The following is a 16,597-nucleotide window of genomic DNA, read 5'->3' on the forward strand; positions in this document are numbered from 1 at the left end:
TCATAATAAAATATGTTTTATTTCAAATTACAAGCAGACTACAATCATCAGGCTTGCAATTATATTACACATATCAATAACTAGACAATACAAGAAATAATGTACATTTCATGAAATGAAAACTTCTTACAAAAAAAACAGATGGCATGTCATTCTGTAATTAATCACAACTAAATATTTTCCCATTTTGGCAGTGACTTTGTAAACAGCATTTTGGAGTATCCCATATACTCACACTGAACAGTATATGTGGCCCTTGCCTTGACACAGACATGACACAGACATGACAGAATGTTGTAGTCTTTCCATAGGCTTTTCTTCCAGACCAGTACTATCTATTAACTACTACTAGACTTACTAAAACACAACTGATCAACTAATCGTCAATGCCTTGATTAGATCCATCTAATCACGTATTAATACTGGGCTTGAACGGAAAGCCTTCACAAGTTATGGCGTCTCCAGGACCAGAATGAAAGATAACAGTCTTAAGAGACAGTCACACTGTAACCCGGAGCTCTCTCTCTTATCCAGTCCACCATCGCCATCAGCCATATTCATCTTCTTCAGTTCAGACTGCTTGAACACAGAGGTATCTTTCTCTGTCAGGGGTATGGTAGCTGGCATGGGGAACTGGGGGCTCTCCCTGATGTCACGGGGTCCTCCACCGACAATACACTCCCTGCACTTCTTCCCCAGCAGGTAGAGGATCTCACACAGGGTCAAGAGTATACACACCAAGCTTATCACCACCATGAAGACCGTGAACACTCGTTTCTCTGTTGGCCTTGGGGAGCAGACAGTAAAAGATGAGCTTTGTGAAATAGTACAGGTCTTTGGTCGTTCACAATAACAAAGCATTGTAATCACATACTGGTTTAGCTCATCAGCCGTTCATCACCGTCAACAAGTGCAGCATTTGTGATACTTAGTGCTCAAGAGATTCTCCTGATGGTCAGGTCACATGATCAGGAGAACCGCAGGGCCATGCCAATGATCAGTGCAAAGTGTGCTCTGTTTGTAATAATAGTAATAATAATAATAGTTACCTGGCAATAAAGCAGTCCACCTCGTTGGGACAGGGGTCCTCTGAGCACTTCACCACCAGCGGGAAGAAGTACGCATCGTAGATGTAAAACAACAGAAAGATGAACACGCTGTCTACCGCCATCTTGAATAGCAGACTGAAGAGGTAGGTCCACCACAGACCGCCGCGCTTCTTCCCCGTATTGCCATACAGACGGGTGCATCCCTCGCCGTGCTTCAGACAGTGTTTCCTCTCTCGTTCGTCTCTGTAGGCGACGTGGAGGACGACCAGGAGCGAGGGACAGGTGACGAAGATGAGTTGGAGTGCCCAGAGCCGGCTGTGGGAGACGGGGAAGAAGTGGTCGTAACAGACGTTGTGGCAGCCAGGTTGGCGCGTGTTGCAGTCGAAGTCTTTCTGCTCGTCACCCCACACTTTCTCCGCGGCCACGACGAAGACCATGAGTCTGAAGATGAAGACGACAGAGAGCCAGATACGACCGAACGCCGTGGAGTACTTATTGACCCCGCTAAGCAGGCCCTGCAAAAACGCCCAGTTCATAGTGGAGGTACAAGTTGTGGAATTAGAATTCGTAGTAATAAGTTCAGTTCAACCTCCAACAGGCCACTGGCTTTTGCCACAACCAGCTCTCGTTCCCAGTGGGCTGCACTCAGGAAAGGTAGGTCTTTAAGGTGGGACCTACTCAGCTTGGTACAAGAGGGGAGGGATGTACTGCATGCCCTTACTGAGTGTACTAGCTAGGTAAACATAGCTGCAACACCCTCAGCTCTATGTTTGAGTAGATTAGGGCTGACAACTTATTATTCAACTTTTACCATAGAGAGAAGGAGACTGTGATTCAAACCACAAAGAGGAGAGAGAGATATTTTCCTTGCGATAGTGAAGATGTAAACTTCGCAAAATAAAGTCTGAACAGTATATATTTGACAGCTAACATCAAATTGTTGAAAAAGAAAATCAAGCAGAAACCTATAAATATTTACAGCAAAAAATAATGGTTTGATGAAGAGCGTAAAACCCCCCCCCCACCAAAAACATAATAATAAATTGAAACCTACCCCCCCCCCCCCAGACCCACAAAACTAGAACATACACCTTCACTGTGTAATGTAAGTGCCTTAATGTGTTTGGACCACAGGAAGAGTAGCTGCTGCCTTAAATACAAATACTATGGGGAAACACTAAAACAGTAAATAAGAAAAATGAAATGATAAAATAAAACACAATAAATTCAAGATGGCTACACTCAAACTCTTCATTATTATCCTCGGCTCTGGCATCTTCCCCAATATGTATATATTATATTTGGAACCAAGGTCTGTTCACCCCAATCCACAAAGTTGAGACATATTTGACCCCATAATTTACCGCGTAATCTATGGCAACAGTAACCTGTTGGCAGACTCCAACATTTCCTCAGTGAAAATGATGTCCTGAGCAAATGTCAAATTGACTTCTTGTTAAAATACGTGTAAATCCTGCATACTTTAACTGACAAACAAACTAAACAAAAGCAAAGTCTTTTCATGCTTTGTTGAATCCCAAAATGAAAAGCAGTGTTAGGGGGGAAAAACCCACAATATTATCAAATCAATGTTCACAAACAAGTGTGCGGTCAAAATTGGCAATAAACACACAGATTTTTCATCCATCAGGGCCGGGTGGGTGAGGCAGGGAAACAGCATGAGCCCCACTCTCTTCAACATTTGTTTCAATGAATTTGCTAAGGCACTAGAAAAGTCTGCAGCACCCGGCCTCACCCTACTAGAATCTGAAGTCAAATGTCTACTGTTTGCTGATGATCTGGTGCTTCTGTCCCCAACCAAGGAGGGTCTACAGCAGCGCCTAGATATTCTACACAGATTCTGTCAGACCTGGGCCAAGTAATTCGCAGTAAGACAAAAATAATGGTGTTCTAAAAAAGGTCCAGTCGCCAGGACCATAAATAATAAATTCCATCTAGACACCATTTGCCTAGAGCACACAAACTATACATACCTTGGCCTAAACTTCAGCGCCACAGGTAACTTCCACAAAGCTGTGGACTATCTGAGAGACAAGGCAAGAAGGGCCTTCTATGCCATTAAAAGGAATATAAAATTTGACATACCAATTAGGATCTGGCAAAAAATACTTGAATCAGTTATAGAACCTATTGCCCTCAGTGGTTGTGGTCACCAACCAAAAATTCACAAAATGGGACAAACACCAAATTGAGAATTCTATTGTCTGTGTACAACAGTTCGTCTTGCAAAACTTAAAACACCAAATAATGCATGCAGAGCAGAATTAGGGCGATACCCACCAATTATCAAAAACCAGAAAAGCGATTACCAAACCTTCCATAACAAAGCCATCACCTACAGAGAAATTAACCTGGAGAAGAGCCCCCGAAGCAAGCTGGTCCTGGGGCCCTGTTCACTAACACAAACAGACCCCACAGAAACCCAGGACAGCAGCACAATTAGACCCAACCAAATCATGTGAAAACTAAAAGATAATTACTTAACACATTGGAAAGAATCAACCAAAAAACAGAGCAAACTAGAATTCCTCTTTGTGGTTTGAATCACAGTCTCCTTCTCTCTATGGTAAAAGTTTAAATATAAGTTGTTAGCCATTCCCTTGCTACTTAGTTTTTTCATTAAACTTTTTCACTCCGGACGCTTTGAGGTCTCCTTCTTCACAGTAATGCGGAACACACTTCCTCACTGTCTCCGTGCTGCTGTGCATAATCACTATGCCTTCTAATTGCAGTCGCTGTACTCATAATATACAGGAGGACTATCGCCTTATGGTGAGGATAGCCGTGTCGCAAGCACAGCTTCAGATGCAATCGTTAGGCAAGGGTAATTTCAGTGTAGGAAAGGATGAAACAGCGTCTGTGCCACCAGTAAGTACAGATAGTAGTATAAATCCCCTGGCACGGTCCCCGCAGCCGGAAAACCTTCTCACGGTTTCTGGAAGGAAATGCTGTAGGAATGCTCAACCGGTGTCGTTCATTCAGCCGACAGAAACTTTCAACCAGTTTTCCCCATTAAGCAACGAGTCGGAGTCAGAGGCCGAGCCTTCTCTGGTCTCTACTCCTCCCGTTATGGGGTCTGAGACGCCGAAGCTTCCCACCATTAGCTCTGACAAATTGAAAACCCCTAGTCATTAGCGACTCTATTATCCGCAATATTAGACTTTAAAAATTATCAACCGGCGATCATTCACTGTTTACCAGGAAGCAGGGCTACCGCTGTAAGGCTAATCTGAAGAGGGTGCTGGCCAAGGCTAAAACTGGTGAGCTTAGATATTGGGATATTGTTATATAGGGATATTGTTATCAATGTCAGCACCAACGATGTTAGGATTACACAGTCAGATGTCTGTCGGCATCGAGTAATTGTCTCTGGTCCCCTATAGCAGAGTCTCACAACTCAATCGCTGGTTTAAAACTGTTTTCTGCCCCCCTACCAAGATATATAATTTGTAGATAATTGGCCCTCTTTCTGGGACTCACCCACGAACAGAACCAAGCCTGGCCTGCTGAGGAGTGACGGACTCCATCCTAGCTGGAGGGGTGCTCTCTTCTTATCTATCAACATAGACATGGCTGTAACTCCTCTCGCTCCACAATGAGAGCCTGCTGCCTGGCCTGCACCCTGTCAGCCAGCCTGCCAGTTTAATGGAGTCTGCCACTAGCACAGTCAGTGTAGTCAACACGATCTAGGTTGAGCAAAAATATACATGTCAGTGTTCGCTTTAGCAACTGGAATAAAGACCTCCTTTCCTGTTATTATTGAAAGTGATATCTCACATCTCAAAATAGGGCTACTTTATGTTAGATGCCTCACTTCCAAGGCAGTCATAGCCACTGATCATAATCTTGATGTGTTTGGCCTGACTGAAACATGGCTCAAGACCGATTCATTTGTTGTGTTAAATTAGGCCTCTCTTCCTGGTTACACTAGTGACCATATTTGCTAACATTTACGACTGGCTCTATCCAGAATAGAAAGAGGAGTGGGAGGCCCTAGTGCACAACTGAGCATGAAGACAAGGACATTAGAGTGTCTAGTTTGAGAAACATACGCCTCACAAGGCCTCAACTGACAGCTTCATTAAATAGTAAACACCAGTCTCAACGTCAACAGAGAAGAGGTGACTCTGGGATGCTGGACTTCTAGGAGTTGCAAAGAAGAAGCCGTTTCTCAGACTGACCAATAAAAAGAAAAGATTAAGATGGGCAAAATGAACACAGACACTGTGTTGCCTCTTCACTGTTGACGTTGAGACAGGTGCAGGCTCAGGGTCAGGGTAAGGCAGAGTGGTCAGGCAGGCAGGCTCAGGGTCGGGGTAAGGCAGAGTGGTCAGGCAGGCGGGCTCGGGGTCAGGGTAAGGCAGGGTGGTCAGGCAGGCGGGCTCAGGGTCAGGGTAAGGCAGAGTGGTCAGGCAGGCAGGCTCAGGGTCGGGGTAAGGCAGAGTGGTCAGGCAGGCGGGCTCGGGGTCAGGGTAAGGCAGAGTGGTCAGGCAGGCGGGCTCGGGGTCAGGGTAAGGCAGAGTGGTCAGGCAGGCAGGCTCAGGGTCAGGGTAAGGCAGAGTGGTCAGACAGGCGGGCTCAGGGTCAGGGTAAGGCAGAGTGGTCAGGCAGGCAGGCTCAGGGTCAGGGTAAGGCAGAGTGGTCAGGCAGGCAGGCTCAGGGTCAGGGTAAGGCAGAGTGGTCAGGCAGGCAGGCTCAGGGTCAGGTTAAGGGAGAGTGGTCAGGCAGGCAGGCTCAGGGTCGGGGTAAGGCAGAGTGGTCAGGCAGGCAGGCTCGGGGTCAGGGTAAGGCAGAGTGGTCAGGCAGGCAGGCTCGGGGTCAGGGTAAGGCAGAGTGGTCAGGCAGGCAGGCTCGGGGTCAGGGTAAGGCAGAGTGGTCAGGCAGGCAGGCTCAGGGTCAGGGTAAGGCAGAGTGGTCAGGCAGGCAGGCTCAGGGTCGGGGTAAGGCAGAGTGGTCAGGCAGGCAGGCTCGGGGTCAGGGTAAGGCAGAGTGGTCAGGCAGGCAGGCTCAGGGTCGGGGTAAGGCAGAGTGGTCAGGCAGGCAGGCTCAGGGTCGGGGTGAGGCAGAGTGGTCAGGCAGGCGGGCTCGGGGTCGGGGTAAGGCAGAGTGGTCAGGCAGGCAGGCTCAGGGTCGGGGTAAGGCAGAGTGGTCAGGCAGGCAGGCTCGGGGTCAGGGTAAGGCAGAGTGGTCAGGCAGGCGGACTCGGGGTCAGGGTAAGGCAGAGTGGTCAGGCAGGCAGGCTCGGGGTCAGGGTAAGGCAGAGTGGTCAGGCAGGCGGACTCGGGGTCAGGGTAAGGCAGAGTGGTCAGGGAGGCGGGCTCGGGGTCAGGGTAAGGCAGAGTGGTCAGGCAGGCGGGCTCGGGGTCAGGACTGTCAAGGTTCACAAGACACGGGTCTCCTAATTGTCCCTAGAATTTCTAAGCAAACAGCTGGAGGCAGGGCCTCCTCCAATAGAGCTCCATTTTTATGGAATGGTCTACCTATTGTAGGAATATTATAAGATACTGTAAATACACAACACAGAGGTCCAGAGGGCTAGAGGGCTAGAGGGCCAGAGGGCTAGAGGGCCAGAGGGCTAGAGGGCCAGAGGGCCAGAGGGCTAGAGGACCAGAGGGCTAGAGGACCAGAGGGCTAGAGGGCCAGAGGGCCAGAGGGCTAGAGGACCAGAGGGCTAGAGGGCCAGAGGGCTAGAGGACTAGAGGACCAGAGGGCTAGAGGACCAGAGGGCAAGAGGGCCAGAGGGCTAGAGGGGCCAGAGGGCCAGAGGGGCTAGAGGGCTAGAGGGCCAGAGGGCTAGAGGGCCAGAGGGGCTAGAGGGCTAGAGGGCCAGAGGGCTAGAGGGGCCAGAGGGCCAGAGGGGCTAGAGGACTAGAGGGCTAGAGGGCTAGAGGGCTAGAGGGCTAGAGGGGCCAGAGGGGCTAGAGGGCTAGAGGGCCAGAGGGCTAGAGGGGCCAGAGGGCCAGAGGGGCTAGAGGGCTAGAGGGCCAGAGGGCTAGAGGGCTAGAGGACCAGAGGGCTAGAGGGGCCAGAGGGCCAGAGGGGCTAGAGGGCTAGAGGGCTAGAGGGCTAGAGGGCCAGAGGGCCAGAGGGCTAGAGGGCCAGAGGGCAAGAGGGCCAGAGGGCTAGAGGGCCAGAGGGCCAGAGGGCTAAAGGGCCAGAGGACAAGAGGGCTAGAGGGCCAGAGGGCCAGAGGGCCAGAGGGCTAGAGGGCTAAAGGACCAGAGGGCTAGAGGGCTAGAGGGCCAGAGGACAAGAGGGCAAGAGGTCAAGTTTTATGGAATGGTCTACCTATTGTAGGAATATTCTAAGATACTGTAAATACACAACGCAGAGGACTAGACGGCTAGAGAGCATTGGAACTAGTGTTTTTCAGGTCAACATCAGTTTAGGATCTGTGTAGAAATTCCAGTCTGGGACTCAAAGCTACACGTGGCAAGTTCTCATTGGTCCAAATTGTCTACAGTATACATTGAGCCTGAAACGGGATACTTGGTATTTGGCGATCGGCCCAATTTTATTGCAAGGAATTCTAATTGGTCAACCATAGGCTAGGCTTGGGTATAAAGTACATCATTACATTTACATTTACATTTAAGTCATTTAGCAGACACTCTTATCCTCTTTGTTCAGTGGAGAGAATCACTGAGGACAGGGGAGAATAAACAGCTACCTCTCAGTATAACAACTATGATACGTTCTCTTTGAATATATATTCCCCACCCCCTGATTTGCTTTGGGGTCTGTGTTATTGAACATTACCAGCAACTACTAAACACTGTCTATGTGAAAGACACAGACTCGGTCTCAACCTTTAAGTCTTTACTGAAGACTCATCTCTTCAGTGGACCCTATGATTGAGAGTAGTCTGGCCCAGGGGTGCGAAGGTGAACGACAAGGCACTGGTCCTTGCTGTCTCTGCCTGGCCGGCTCCCCTCTCTCCACTGGGATTCTCTGCCTCTGACCCTGTTACAGGGGCTGAGTCACTGGCTTACTGGTTCTCTCCCATGCCGTCCCTAGAAGCGGTGCGTCACTTGAGTGGGTTGAGTCAGACGTGATCTTCCTGTCCAGTTTGGAGTCCCCCCTCGGGCTCGTGCTGTGGAGAAGACATTTGGGCGCTATACTCAGCCTTGTCTCAGGCTAGTAAGATGGTGGTCTGTTGATATCCCTCTGGTGGTGTGGGTGATTTGGCAAAGTGGATGGGGTTATATACTGCCTGGGTGGCCCTGTCTGTGGGGTATTTTAATTTAATTTTACCTTTATTTAACCAGGCAAGTCAGTTAAGAACACATTCTTATTTTCAATGACGGCCTGGGAACAGTGGGTTAACTGCCTGTTCAGGGGCAGAACGACAGATTTGTACCTTGTCAGCTCGGGGGTTTGAACTCTCAACCTTGCGGTTACTAGTCCAACGCTCTAACCACTAGGCTACGCTGCCGCCCCAAATCATCGGACGGGGCCACCGTGTCCCTCGACCCACCCCCGTCTAAGCCTCCAGTATCTATGCTGCTATTGTCTATGTGCCGGGGGGCTAGAGTCAGTCTTTTATATCTGGTGTATTTCTCCTGTCTTATCTGGAGTCCTGTGTGAATTTTAAGTATGCTCCCTCTAATTCTCCCTATCGCCTTCCCCTCCCGGAGGACCTGAGCCCTAGGACCATGCCTCAGGACTACCTAGCCTGATGGCTCCTGGCTGTCCCCAGTCCACCTGGTCAGCAGTTTCAACTGCTCTACCTGCTAACTTGTTCACCGGACGTAATACCTTGTCCTGCTAGTTTTCGACTCTATACCACACCTGCTGTCTCAACCTCTGAATGATCGGCTATGAAAAGCCAACCGACATTTACTCCTAAGGTGCTGACCTGTTGCACCCTCTACTACAACCCTGCTGGTCATCTATGGATGTTTGAACGTGACACATTGGTTGATGTAAAAAGGGCTTTATAAATACATTTGATTTTGTTGAACGTCTAACCTCAGGCTCCCGAGTGGCGCAGCGGTCTAAGGCACTGCATCTCAGTGCAAGAAGCATCACTACGGTCCCTGGTTTGTATCCAGGCTGTATCACATCCGACCGTGATTGAAAGTCCCATAGGGAGGCGCACAGTTGGCCCAGCGTCATCCGGGTTTGGCCGACATTGTAAATAAGAATTTGTTCTTAACTGACTTGCCTAAATAAAGGTTAAATTAAAAAAATGTAAGAACAATCTGGCCTTAATGGCCATGTACTCTTATAATCTCCACCAGGCACAGTCAGAAGAGGACTGGCCTGGTCTCTCTGGTCTACCCAGCACAGCCAGAAGAGGACTGGCCACCCCTCAGACCTTGGTCACTCTGGTCTACCCAGCACAGCCAGAAGAGGACTGGCCACCCCTCAGAGCCTGGTCCCTCTGGTCTACCCAGCACAGCCAGAAGAGGACTGGCCACCCCTCAGAGCCTGGTCACTCTGGTCTACCCAGCACAGCCAGAAGAGGACTGGCCACCCCTCAGAGCCTGGTCACTCTGGTCTACCCAGCACAGCCAGAAGAGGACTGGCCACCCCTCAGAGCCTGGTCCCTCTGGTCTACCCAGCACAGCCAGAAGAGGACTGGCCACCCCTCAGAGCCTGGTCCCTCTGGTCTACCCAGCACAGCCAGAAGAGGACTGGCCACCTCTCAGAGCCTGGTCCCTCTGGTCTACCCAGCACAGCCAGAAGAGGACTGGCCACCCCTCAGAGCCTGGTCCCTCTGGTCTACCCAGCACAGCCAGAAGAGGACTGGCCACCCCTCAGAGCCTGGTCACTCTGGTCTACCCAGCACAGCCAGAAGAGGACTGGCCACCCCTCAGAGCCTGGTCCCTCTGGTCTACCCAGCACAGCCAGAAGAGGACTGGCCACCCCTCAGAGCCTGGTCACTCTGGTCTACCCAGCACAGCCAGAAGAGGACTGGCCACCCCTCAGAGCCTGGTCCCTCTGGTCTACCCAGCACAGCCAGAAGAGGACTGGCAACCCCTCAGAGCCTGGTCCCTCTGGTCTAACCAGCACAGCCAGAAGAGGACTGGCCACCCCTCAGAGCCTGGTCACTCTGGTCTACCCAGCACAGCCAGAAGAGGACTGGCCACCCCTCAGAGCCTGGTCCCTCTGGTCTACCCAGCACAGCCAGAAGAGGACTGGCAACCCCTCAGAGCCTGGTCACTCTGGTCTACCCAGCACAGCCAGAAGAGGACTGGCCACCCCTCAGAGCCTGGTTCCTCTCTATGTTTCTTCCTAGGTTCCTGCTTTTCTAGGGAGTTTTTCCTAGCCACTGTGCTTCTACACCTGCATTGCTTGCTGTTTGGAGTTTTAGGCTGGGTTTCTGTACAGCACTTTGTGACATCTGCGGATGTAGAAAGGGCTTTTATAAATAAATGTGTGAAATTTGTGAAATGTGATTGATACATATAATGTCTGATTGTTTTTGTTTAATTTGCTTTGATGTTTATTTGTTGTTGTTTTATTCATTTATTTGACTTTGTGAACGCGTTGCCATGCCAATAAAGGCCATTTGAATTGAGAGAGAGGAAGTGAGAGAGAGGAAGTGAGAGAGAGAGAGAGAGAGGAAGTGAGAGAGAGAGAGAGAGAGAGAGAGAGGAAGTGAGAGAGAGAGAGAGAGGAAGTGAGAGAGAGAGAGAGAGAGAGAGAGAAGTGAGAGAGAGAGAGAGAGAGGAAGTGAGAGAGAAAGAGAGGAAGTGAGAGAGAGAGAGAGAGGAAGTGAGAGAGAGAGAGGAAGTGAGAGAGAGAGAGGAAGTGAGAGAGAGAGGAAGTGAGAGAGAGATTTGTTGGGTCGGAGACTAAGAAGAATACAACTTCAGTAAGGGCATGTTCATTTCAATGGTGTGTGTGTGTGTGTGTGTGTGTGTGTGTGTGTGTGTGTGTGTGTGTGTGTGTGTGTGTGTGTGTGTGTGTGTGTGTGTGTGTGTGTGTGTGTGTGTGTGTGTGTGTGTGTGTGTGTGTGTGTGTGTGTGTACGATGAGGGGAAGGCCTTCAAAAAGCATTTGCACCCCTTGACTTTTTCCACATTTTGTTGTGATACAGCCTAAATTTAAAATTGATTAAACTGAGATTTGGTGTCTATGGCCTCCACACAATAACCCATAATGTCAAATTGGAAACATGTTTTGTTATATATTTTTTACAAATGAAAAAAAAAAAATGAAAAGCTTAAATGTCTTGAGTCAATAAGTCTTCAACCCCTTTGTTATGGCAAGCCTAAATAAATTCAGGAGTAAAGATGATCTTAACAAGTTACATAATAAGTTGCATCACTCTGTGTGCAATAATAGTGTTTACCATGATTTATTCATGACTACGTCATCTCTTTACGCCACACATAAAATCTGTAAGTCGAAGCTGTGAATTTCAAACACAGATTCAACCACAAAGACCAGGGAGGGTTGGTAGATGGGTAAAAAAACACACAAAAAAACAGACATTGAATATCCCTTTGACCAACGTGAAGTTATTACACTTTGGAAGGTGTATCAATATATCCAGTCACTACAAAGATACAGGCATCCTTCCTAACTCAGTTGCCGGTGAGGAAGGAAACCGGTCAGGGATTTCACCATGAGGCCAATGGTGACTTTAAAACAGTTACAGAGTTTAATGGCTGTGAAAGAACACTGAGGATGGATCAACAACATTGTAGTTACCTCACAATACTAACCTAATTGACAGAATGAAAAGAAGGAAGCCTGTACAGAATAAAAAATATGGCAAAAGATGCATCCTGTTTTCAATCATGCACTTAATGTAATACTGCAAAACATGTGGCAACATTGGAAACAGGAGACGAAGGGCTGTGACACAGAGTTGTGATTGAAGACAACTGAAAACTTTGTCGTCAGTAGTGACTTTATAACAGTTACATAGTTTAATGGCTATGATAGTTTTCTCCTAAGGCTGGATCAACACCTTTGTAGTTACTACACAATACTAACCTAAATGACAGAGTGAAAATAAGGAAGCCTGTACAGAATATAAATATTCCAAAACATGTAACTTGTTTGCAACAAGGCACTAATGTAATACCGCAAAAAATGTGGCAAAGCATTTAGCTTTTCGCCGTGAATACCAAATGTTATGTTTGGGGCAAATCCAATAAAACACATTACTGAGTACCACTCTAAATATTTTCAAGCATATTGGTGGCTGCATCATGTTATGGGTATGCTTCAAATCGTTAAGGACTGGGGAGTTTTTCAGGATAAAAAAAAACAGAATGGAGTTAAAGCACAGGCAAAATCCTAGAGGAAAAGCTGGTTCAGTCTGCTTTCCACCAGACACTGGGAGATGAATTCACCTTTCAACAGGACAATAACCTAAAACACAAGGTCAAATCTATGCTTGAGTTGCTTACCTAGAAGACATTGAATGTTCCTGAGCGGCCGAGTTAAAGCTTTGACTTAAATCTACTTGAAAAGCTTTGGCAAGACCTGAGAATGGTTTTCTAGCAATGATCAGCAACCAATTTGACAGAGCTTGAAGAATTTTATAAAGAATAATGAACACATGTTGCACAATCTAGGTGTGGAAAGCTCTTAGAGACTTACCCAGAAAGACTCACAGCTGTAATCACTGCTAAAAAGGTGCTTCTGCTGTATTGACTCAGGTATGTTGCACAATCTAGGTGTGGAAAGCTCTTAGAGACTTACCCAGAAAGACTCACAGCTGTAGTCACTGATAAAAGGTGCTTCTACTGTATTGACTCATGGGTGTGAATATTTACAGTATCAGTCAAAAGTTTGGACACAGTCACCTGGAATGCATTTGAAATAACAGGTGTGCATTCTTAAAAAGTTAATTTGTGGAATTTGTTTGCTTCTTAATGTCATGCAGGTGAAAGAGGACCCAAAAGCGACTTGGCGAAAACAGAGTCTTTAATCCAGTAAAGTAAATACAAACAAAAAACACAACTTTCACTCGAAATGACGAGGACAAACTGGAGACTCGATCTTGAACAGCAGGTGAACAGCAGGTTGCCTCGGGAAGGCACTTGAACCAGACAGACTCAGACACCTGCTCACCACGCAGCATCTGAGGAAAACACGACACGACAGGGCGATACACAAACACAGCACGGTGAATTCTAGACAAGGAACCGACAGGACAGGAACGGAACACAAAGGAAGAAATAGGGACTCTAATCAGGGGAAAGGATCGGGAACAGGTGTGGGAAGACTAAATGATTGATTAGGGGAATAGGAACAGCTGGGAGCAGGAACGGAACGATAGAGAGAAGAGAGAGCGAGAGAGTGAGAGAGGGAGGGGGAGAGAGAGGGATAGAAAGAGGGAAAGAACCTAATAAGACCAGCAGAGGGAAACGAATAGAATGGGAAGCACAGGGACAAGACAAGATAATAAATGACAAAACATGACACTTAATGCATTTGAGCCAATCAGTTGTGTTGTGACAAGGTAAGGGTGGTATACAGAATATAGCCCTATTTGGTAAAAAGACCAAGTTCATATTAAGTCAAGAACAGCTCAAATAAGCAAAGAGAAACGACAAGCCATTATTACTTTAAGACGTGAAGGTCAGTCAATCTGGAACATTTCAAGAACTTTGAATGTTTCTTCAAGTGGAGTCAGAAAAACCATAAAGTAATATAATATAATGAAACTGGCTCTCATGAGGATCTCCACAGGAAAGGAAGACCCAGAGTTACCTCTGCTGCAGAGGATTTCATTAGAGTTACCAGCCTCAGATTGCAGCCCCCCAAAAATGCTTCGCAGTGTTCAAATAAGACGTATCTCAACATCAACTGTTCAGAGGAGACTGTGTGAATCCGGCCTTCATGCTCAAATTGCTGCTAAGAAACCAATACTAAAGGACACCAATAATAAGAAGAGAATTGCTTGAGCCAATAAACATGAGTAATGATCTGGTGGAAATCTGTCCTTCGGTCTGATTTGGTCCTTTGGTCAAGCTTCTTTTTAAAATTTAACTAGGCAAGTCAGTTAAGAACAAATTCTTATTTACAATGACGGCCTACCGGGGAACAGTGGGTTAACTGCCTTGTTCAGGGGGCAGAACGACAGATTTTTTACCTTGTCAGCTCGGCGGATTCGATCCAGCAACTAGGCCACCTGCTGCCCCAAAATGGTAACTTCTACATCTGCATTGCTTGCTGTTTGGGGTTTTGGGCTGGGTTTCTGTACAGCACTTTGAGATATCAGCTGACATCTGCTGATAAATACATTTGATTGATTAATGAGTCCACATTTTACATTTTTGGTTCCAACTGTCGTGTCTTTGTGAGACAGAGTAAGTGAACGGATGATCTCTGCATGTGCAATTTCCACCGTGAAGCATGGAGGAGGAGGTGTGATGGTGTGGGTGTGCTTTGCTGGTGACACTGTCAGTGAGATGGTTTAGGATGATTTGGACCACAGAATGAAAGGAAAAGCAGCCAATAAGTGTTCAGCATATGTGGGAACTCCTCCAAGACTGTTGGAAAAGCATTCCAGGTGACAACCTCATAAAGCTGGTTGAGAGGATGCCAAGAGTGTGCAAAGCCATCATCAAGGCAAAGGGTGGCTACTTTGAAGTGTCTAAAATCAAAAATATATTTTGATATGTTTAACACTTTTTTTGGTTACTACATGATTCCATATTTGTTATTTCATAGTGTTGATGTCTTCACTATTATTCTACAATGTAGAAAATTGTGAAAAATGAGTAGGTATTATCCAAACTTTTGACTGACCTGTATTTTCAGTAAAAACACGTTTTTACGTTGGGTGTAGATGTGAGAGAAAAATAAATGTAATCCTTTTATTTTCAGGCTGCAACACAACCAAAATGTGTAATAAGTCAAGTGGTACTTTCTGAAGGCTCTGTATCTTTCACTCGATGCCATTAATAAGTCTGCATGAGGTCCTTCTGTAGCTCAGTTGGTAGAGCATGGCGCTTGTAACGCCAGGGTAGTGGGTTCGATCCCCGGGACCACCCATACGTAGAATGTATGCACACAAGACTGTAAGTTGCTTTGGATAAAAGTGTCTGCTAAATGGCATATATTATTATTATTATCATATATTATGGGATCATTCCGAATGAAATACATAAAGAGACATATACACTCACAATGAAACACATTAAGGACACCTGCTCTTTCCATGACAGATTGACCAGGTGAATCCAGGTGAAAGCTATGAATCCCTTAATTGATGTCACGTGTTAAATCCACTTCAAAAATCAGTGTGGATGAAGGGGAGGAGACAGAAGGGTTTTTAAGCCTCGCGAGACGTGTGTGCTATTCAGAGAGTGAATGGGCAAGACAAAATATTGAATTGCCTTTTAACGAGGTATGATAGTAGGTTGCTGTCATTAGGCCTACTTTATAAACAGATAAGATATAGAAATATCAACAGGCTACAGAAGGAATAGAATGTTGCCTAATAGTGTTTTTATCAGTCAATCAATCAATGTATCAATCAAACGTATTAACAAAGCCTTTTTGTTGTCACAAAATGTTTTGCCTCAAAGTACTTTAGGCTAATGGCTATAAGGTTTGCACTATTCACTTTTTTGGGGGGAGAACTGAATTTATTAATGAATAATAAAAAAAACGTTTTGATTTTCCCTCCCAGATGAATAACTTCCTATATCATCCCGGGACAGTGTGGTTGGGGTTAGAGGTCAGAAACCGAGACCGACTCCCCGTTTCTTTACGGTTCTGCTGTTGCATCCCGGGACAATGTGACCCTGCCTGCACGGATCACCTTCATTAAGCTGGTTGGAAACCTTTACGAAAGTTTTTGTTCTTGTTTCGGTCGACGTGCACGGTTGAACGTTTCAAGAGAAGTGCCCACACAGCGTCCCCCGGTTTAGACGGCAGCGGGAGGTAAGAGAAGAGGGGCGCTGCCGGTTAGCATCATGTGTTCTGCATTAGCATGCCATTATCTCCCACCTCGGCTAAATCAAGATGCCATTTGGTGCAAAGTGCTCTGCTTTATGACCTAATTTGGCGTGCGCTAGTTATTGGTGCAAGGTGGACGCAATGAGTTAGCTCGCTTTACAACTTAGCTCAAGTTTGCTACTTTTTAATAGCTTGTAAGTGACTGTCAACAGATAAAGAGATGGCTAGGGAGCTAATAATTAGCTAGCGTGATAAGCTAACCATCTAGCCGAACCAGGCAAACAACAAGCCAACTTTGATATAGCCAGTTGGGTCATTTTTATTTAGCAAAAGCCAGTTGGGTCATTTTTATTTAGCAAAAGGCACGCATCTAATTTAACAACAAAAACTTTAATCGTATTTGAAGTGAAGTTTCTAGCTAGTTGACCCCAGTGGCATTTCTTCCCTAGTCCCTACACCGCATCATCAAGTGTCGCCTACCTCTTCCTCCTCCTCCTCCCCGGGCAGCTCCATCGAGCCATGCGACAGTGGTGCCTTCCGGCTGCGGCACCGCGAACCGAGCCTCTGCCCACAGGGCGCCTCTCACCCGCGCTGTCAGGTAGGCTGCAGTCGGGCACTGTAATGCCATGGGCAGGGGCAGTGACACACAGG

At 46.9% G+C, this 16,597-nt stretch overlaps 2 protein-coding genes across 2 annotated transcripts in view; one reads left to right on the forward strand and one right to left on the reverse strand.

Annotated features, from left to right (window-relative positions):
* LOC124025844 (gap junction beta-4 protein-like) lies at positions 1-1,585 on the reverse strand. The gene is made up of 2 exons (XM_046339153.1): positions 1,050-1,585; positions 1-787 (listed from the first exon to the last, which is right to left on the reverse strand). The coding sequence occupies exons 1-2, from the start codon at positions 1,583-1,585 to the stop codon at positions 451-453; spliced, it is 873 nt and encodes a 290-aa protein (XP_046195109.1). The 3' UTR covers positions 1-450.
* Positions 1,586-15,675: 14,090 nt separating this feature from the next.
* The window catches only part of LOC124025843 (homeobox-containing protein 1-like), a 40,226-nt gene continuing 39,304 nt past the window's right edge, over positions 15,676-16,597 (forward strand). The window contains exons 1-2 of the mRNA XM_046339152.1: positions 15,676-15,931; positions 16,454-16,544. Of these exons, the coding sequence (XP_046195108.1) occupies positions 16,466-16,544 (79 nt within the window). The 5' untranslated portion in view covers positions 15,676-15,931; positions 16,454-16,465. The remainder of the gene's footprint in view (positions 15,932-16,453; positions 16,545-16,597) is intronic.

This window comes from Oncorhynchus gorbuscha, unplaced genomic scaffold, assembly GCF_021184085.1.
Source record: "Oncorhynchus gorbuscha isolate QuinsamMale2020 ecotype Even-year unplaced genomic scaffold, OgorEven_v1.0 Un_scaffold_2470, whole genome shotgun sequence".
Lineage (NCBI taxonomy): Eukaryota > Metazoa > Chordata > Actinopteri > Salmoniformes > Salmonidae > Oncorhynchus > Oncorhynchus gorbuscha.

Excerpts from the sequence above, each read along its gene's own strand:
- LOC124025844 (XM_046339153.1), bottom strand. The coding sequence starts at position 1,585 with ATGAACTGGGCGTTTTTGCAGGGCCTGCTTAGCGGGGTCAATAAGTAC. Across the intron at positions 788-1,049 it reads GTGGACTGCTTTATTGCCAG|GCCAACAGAGAAACGAGTGT; the intron begins GTAACTATTATT and ends CTGCTCCCCAAG.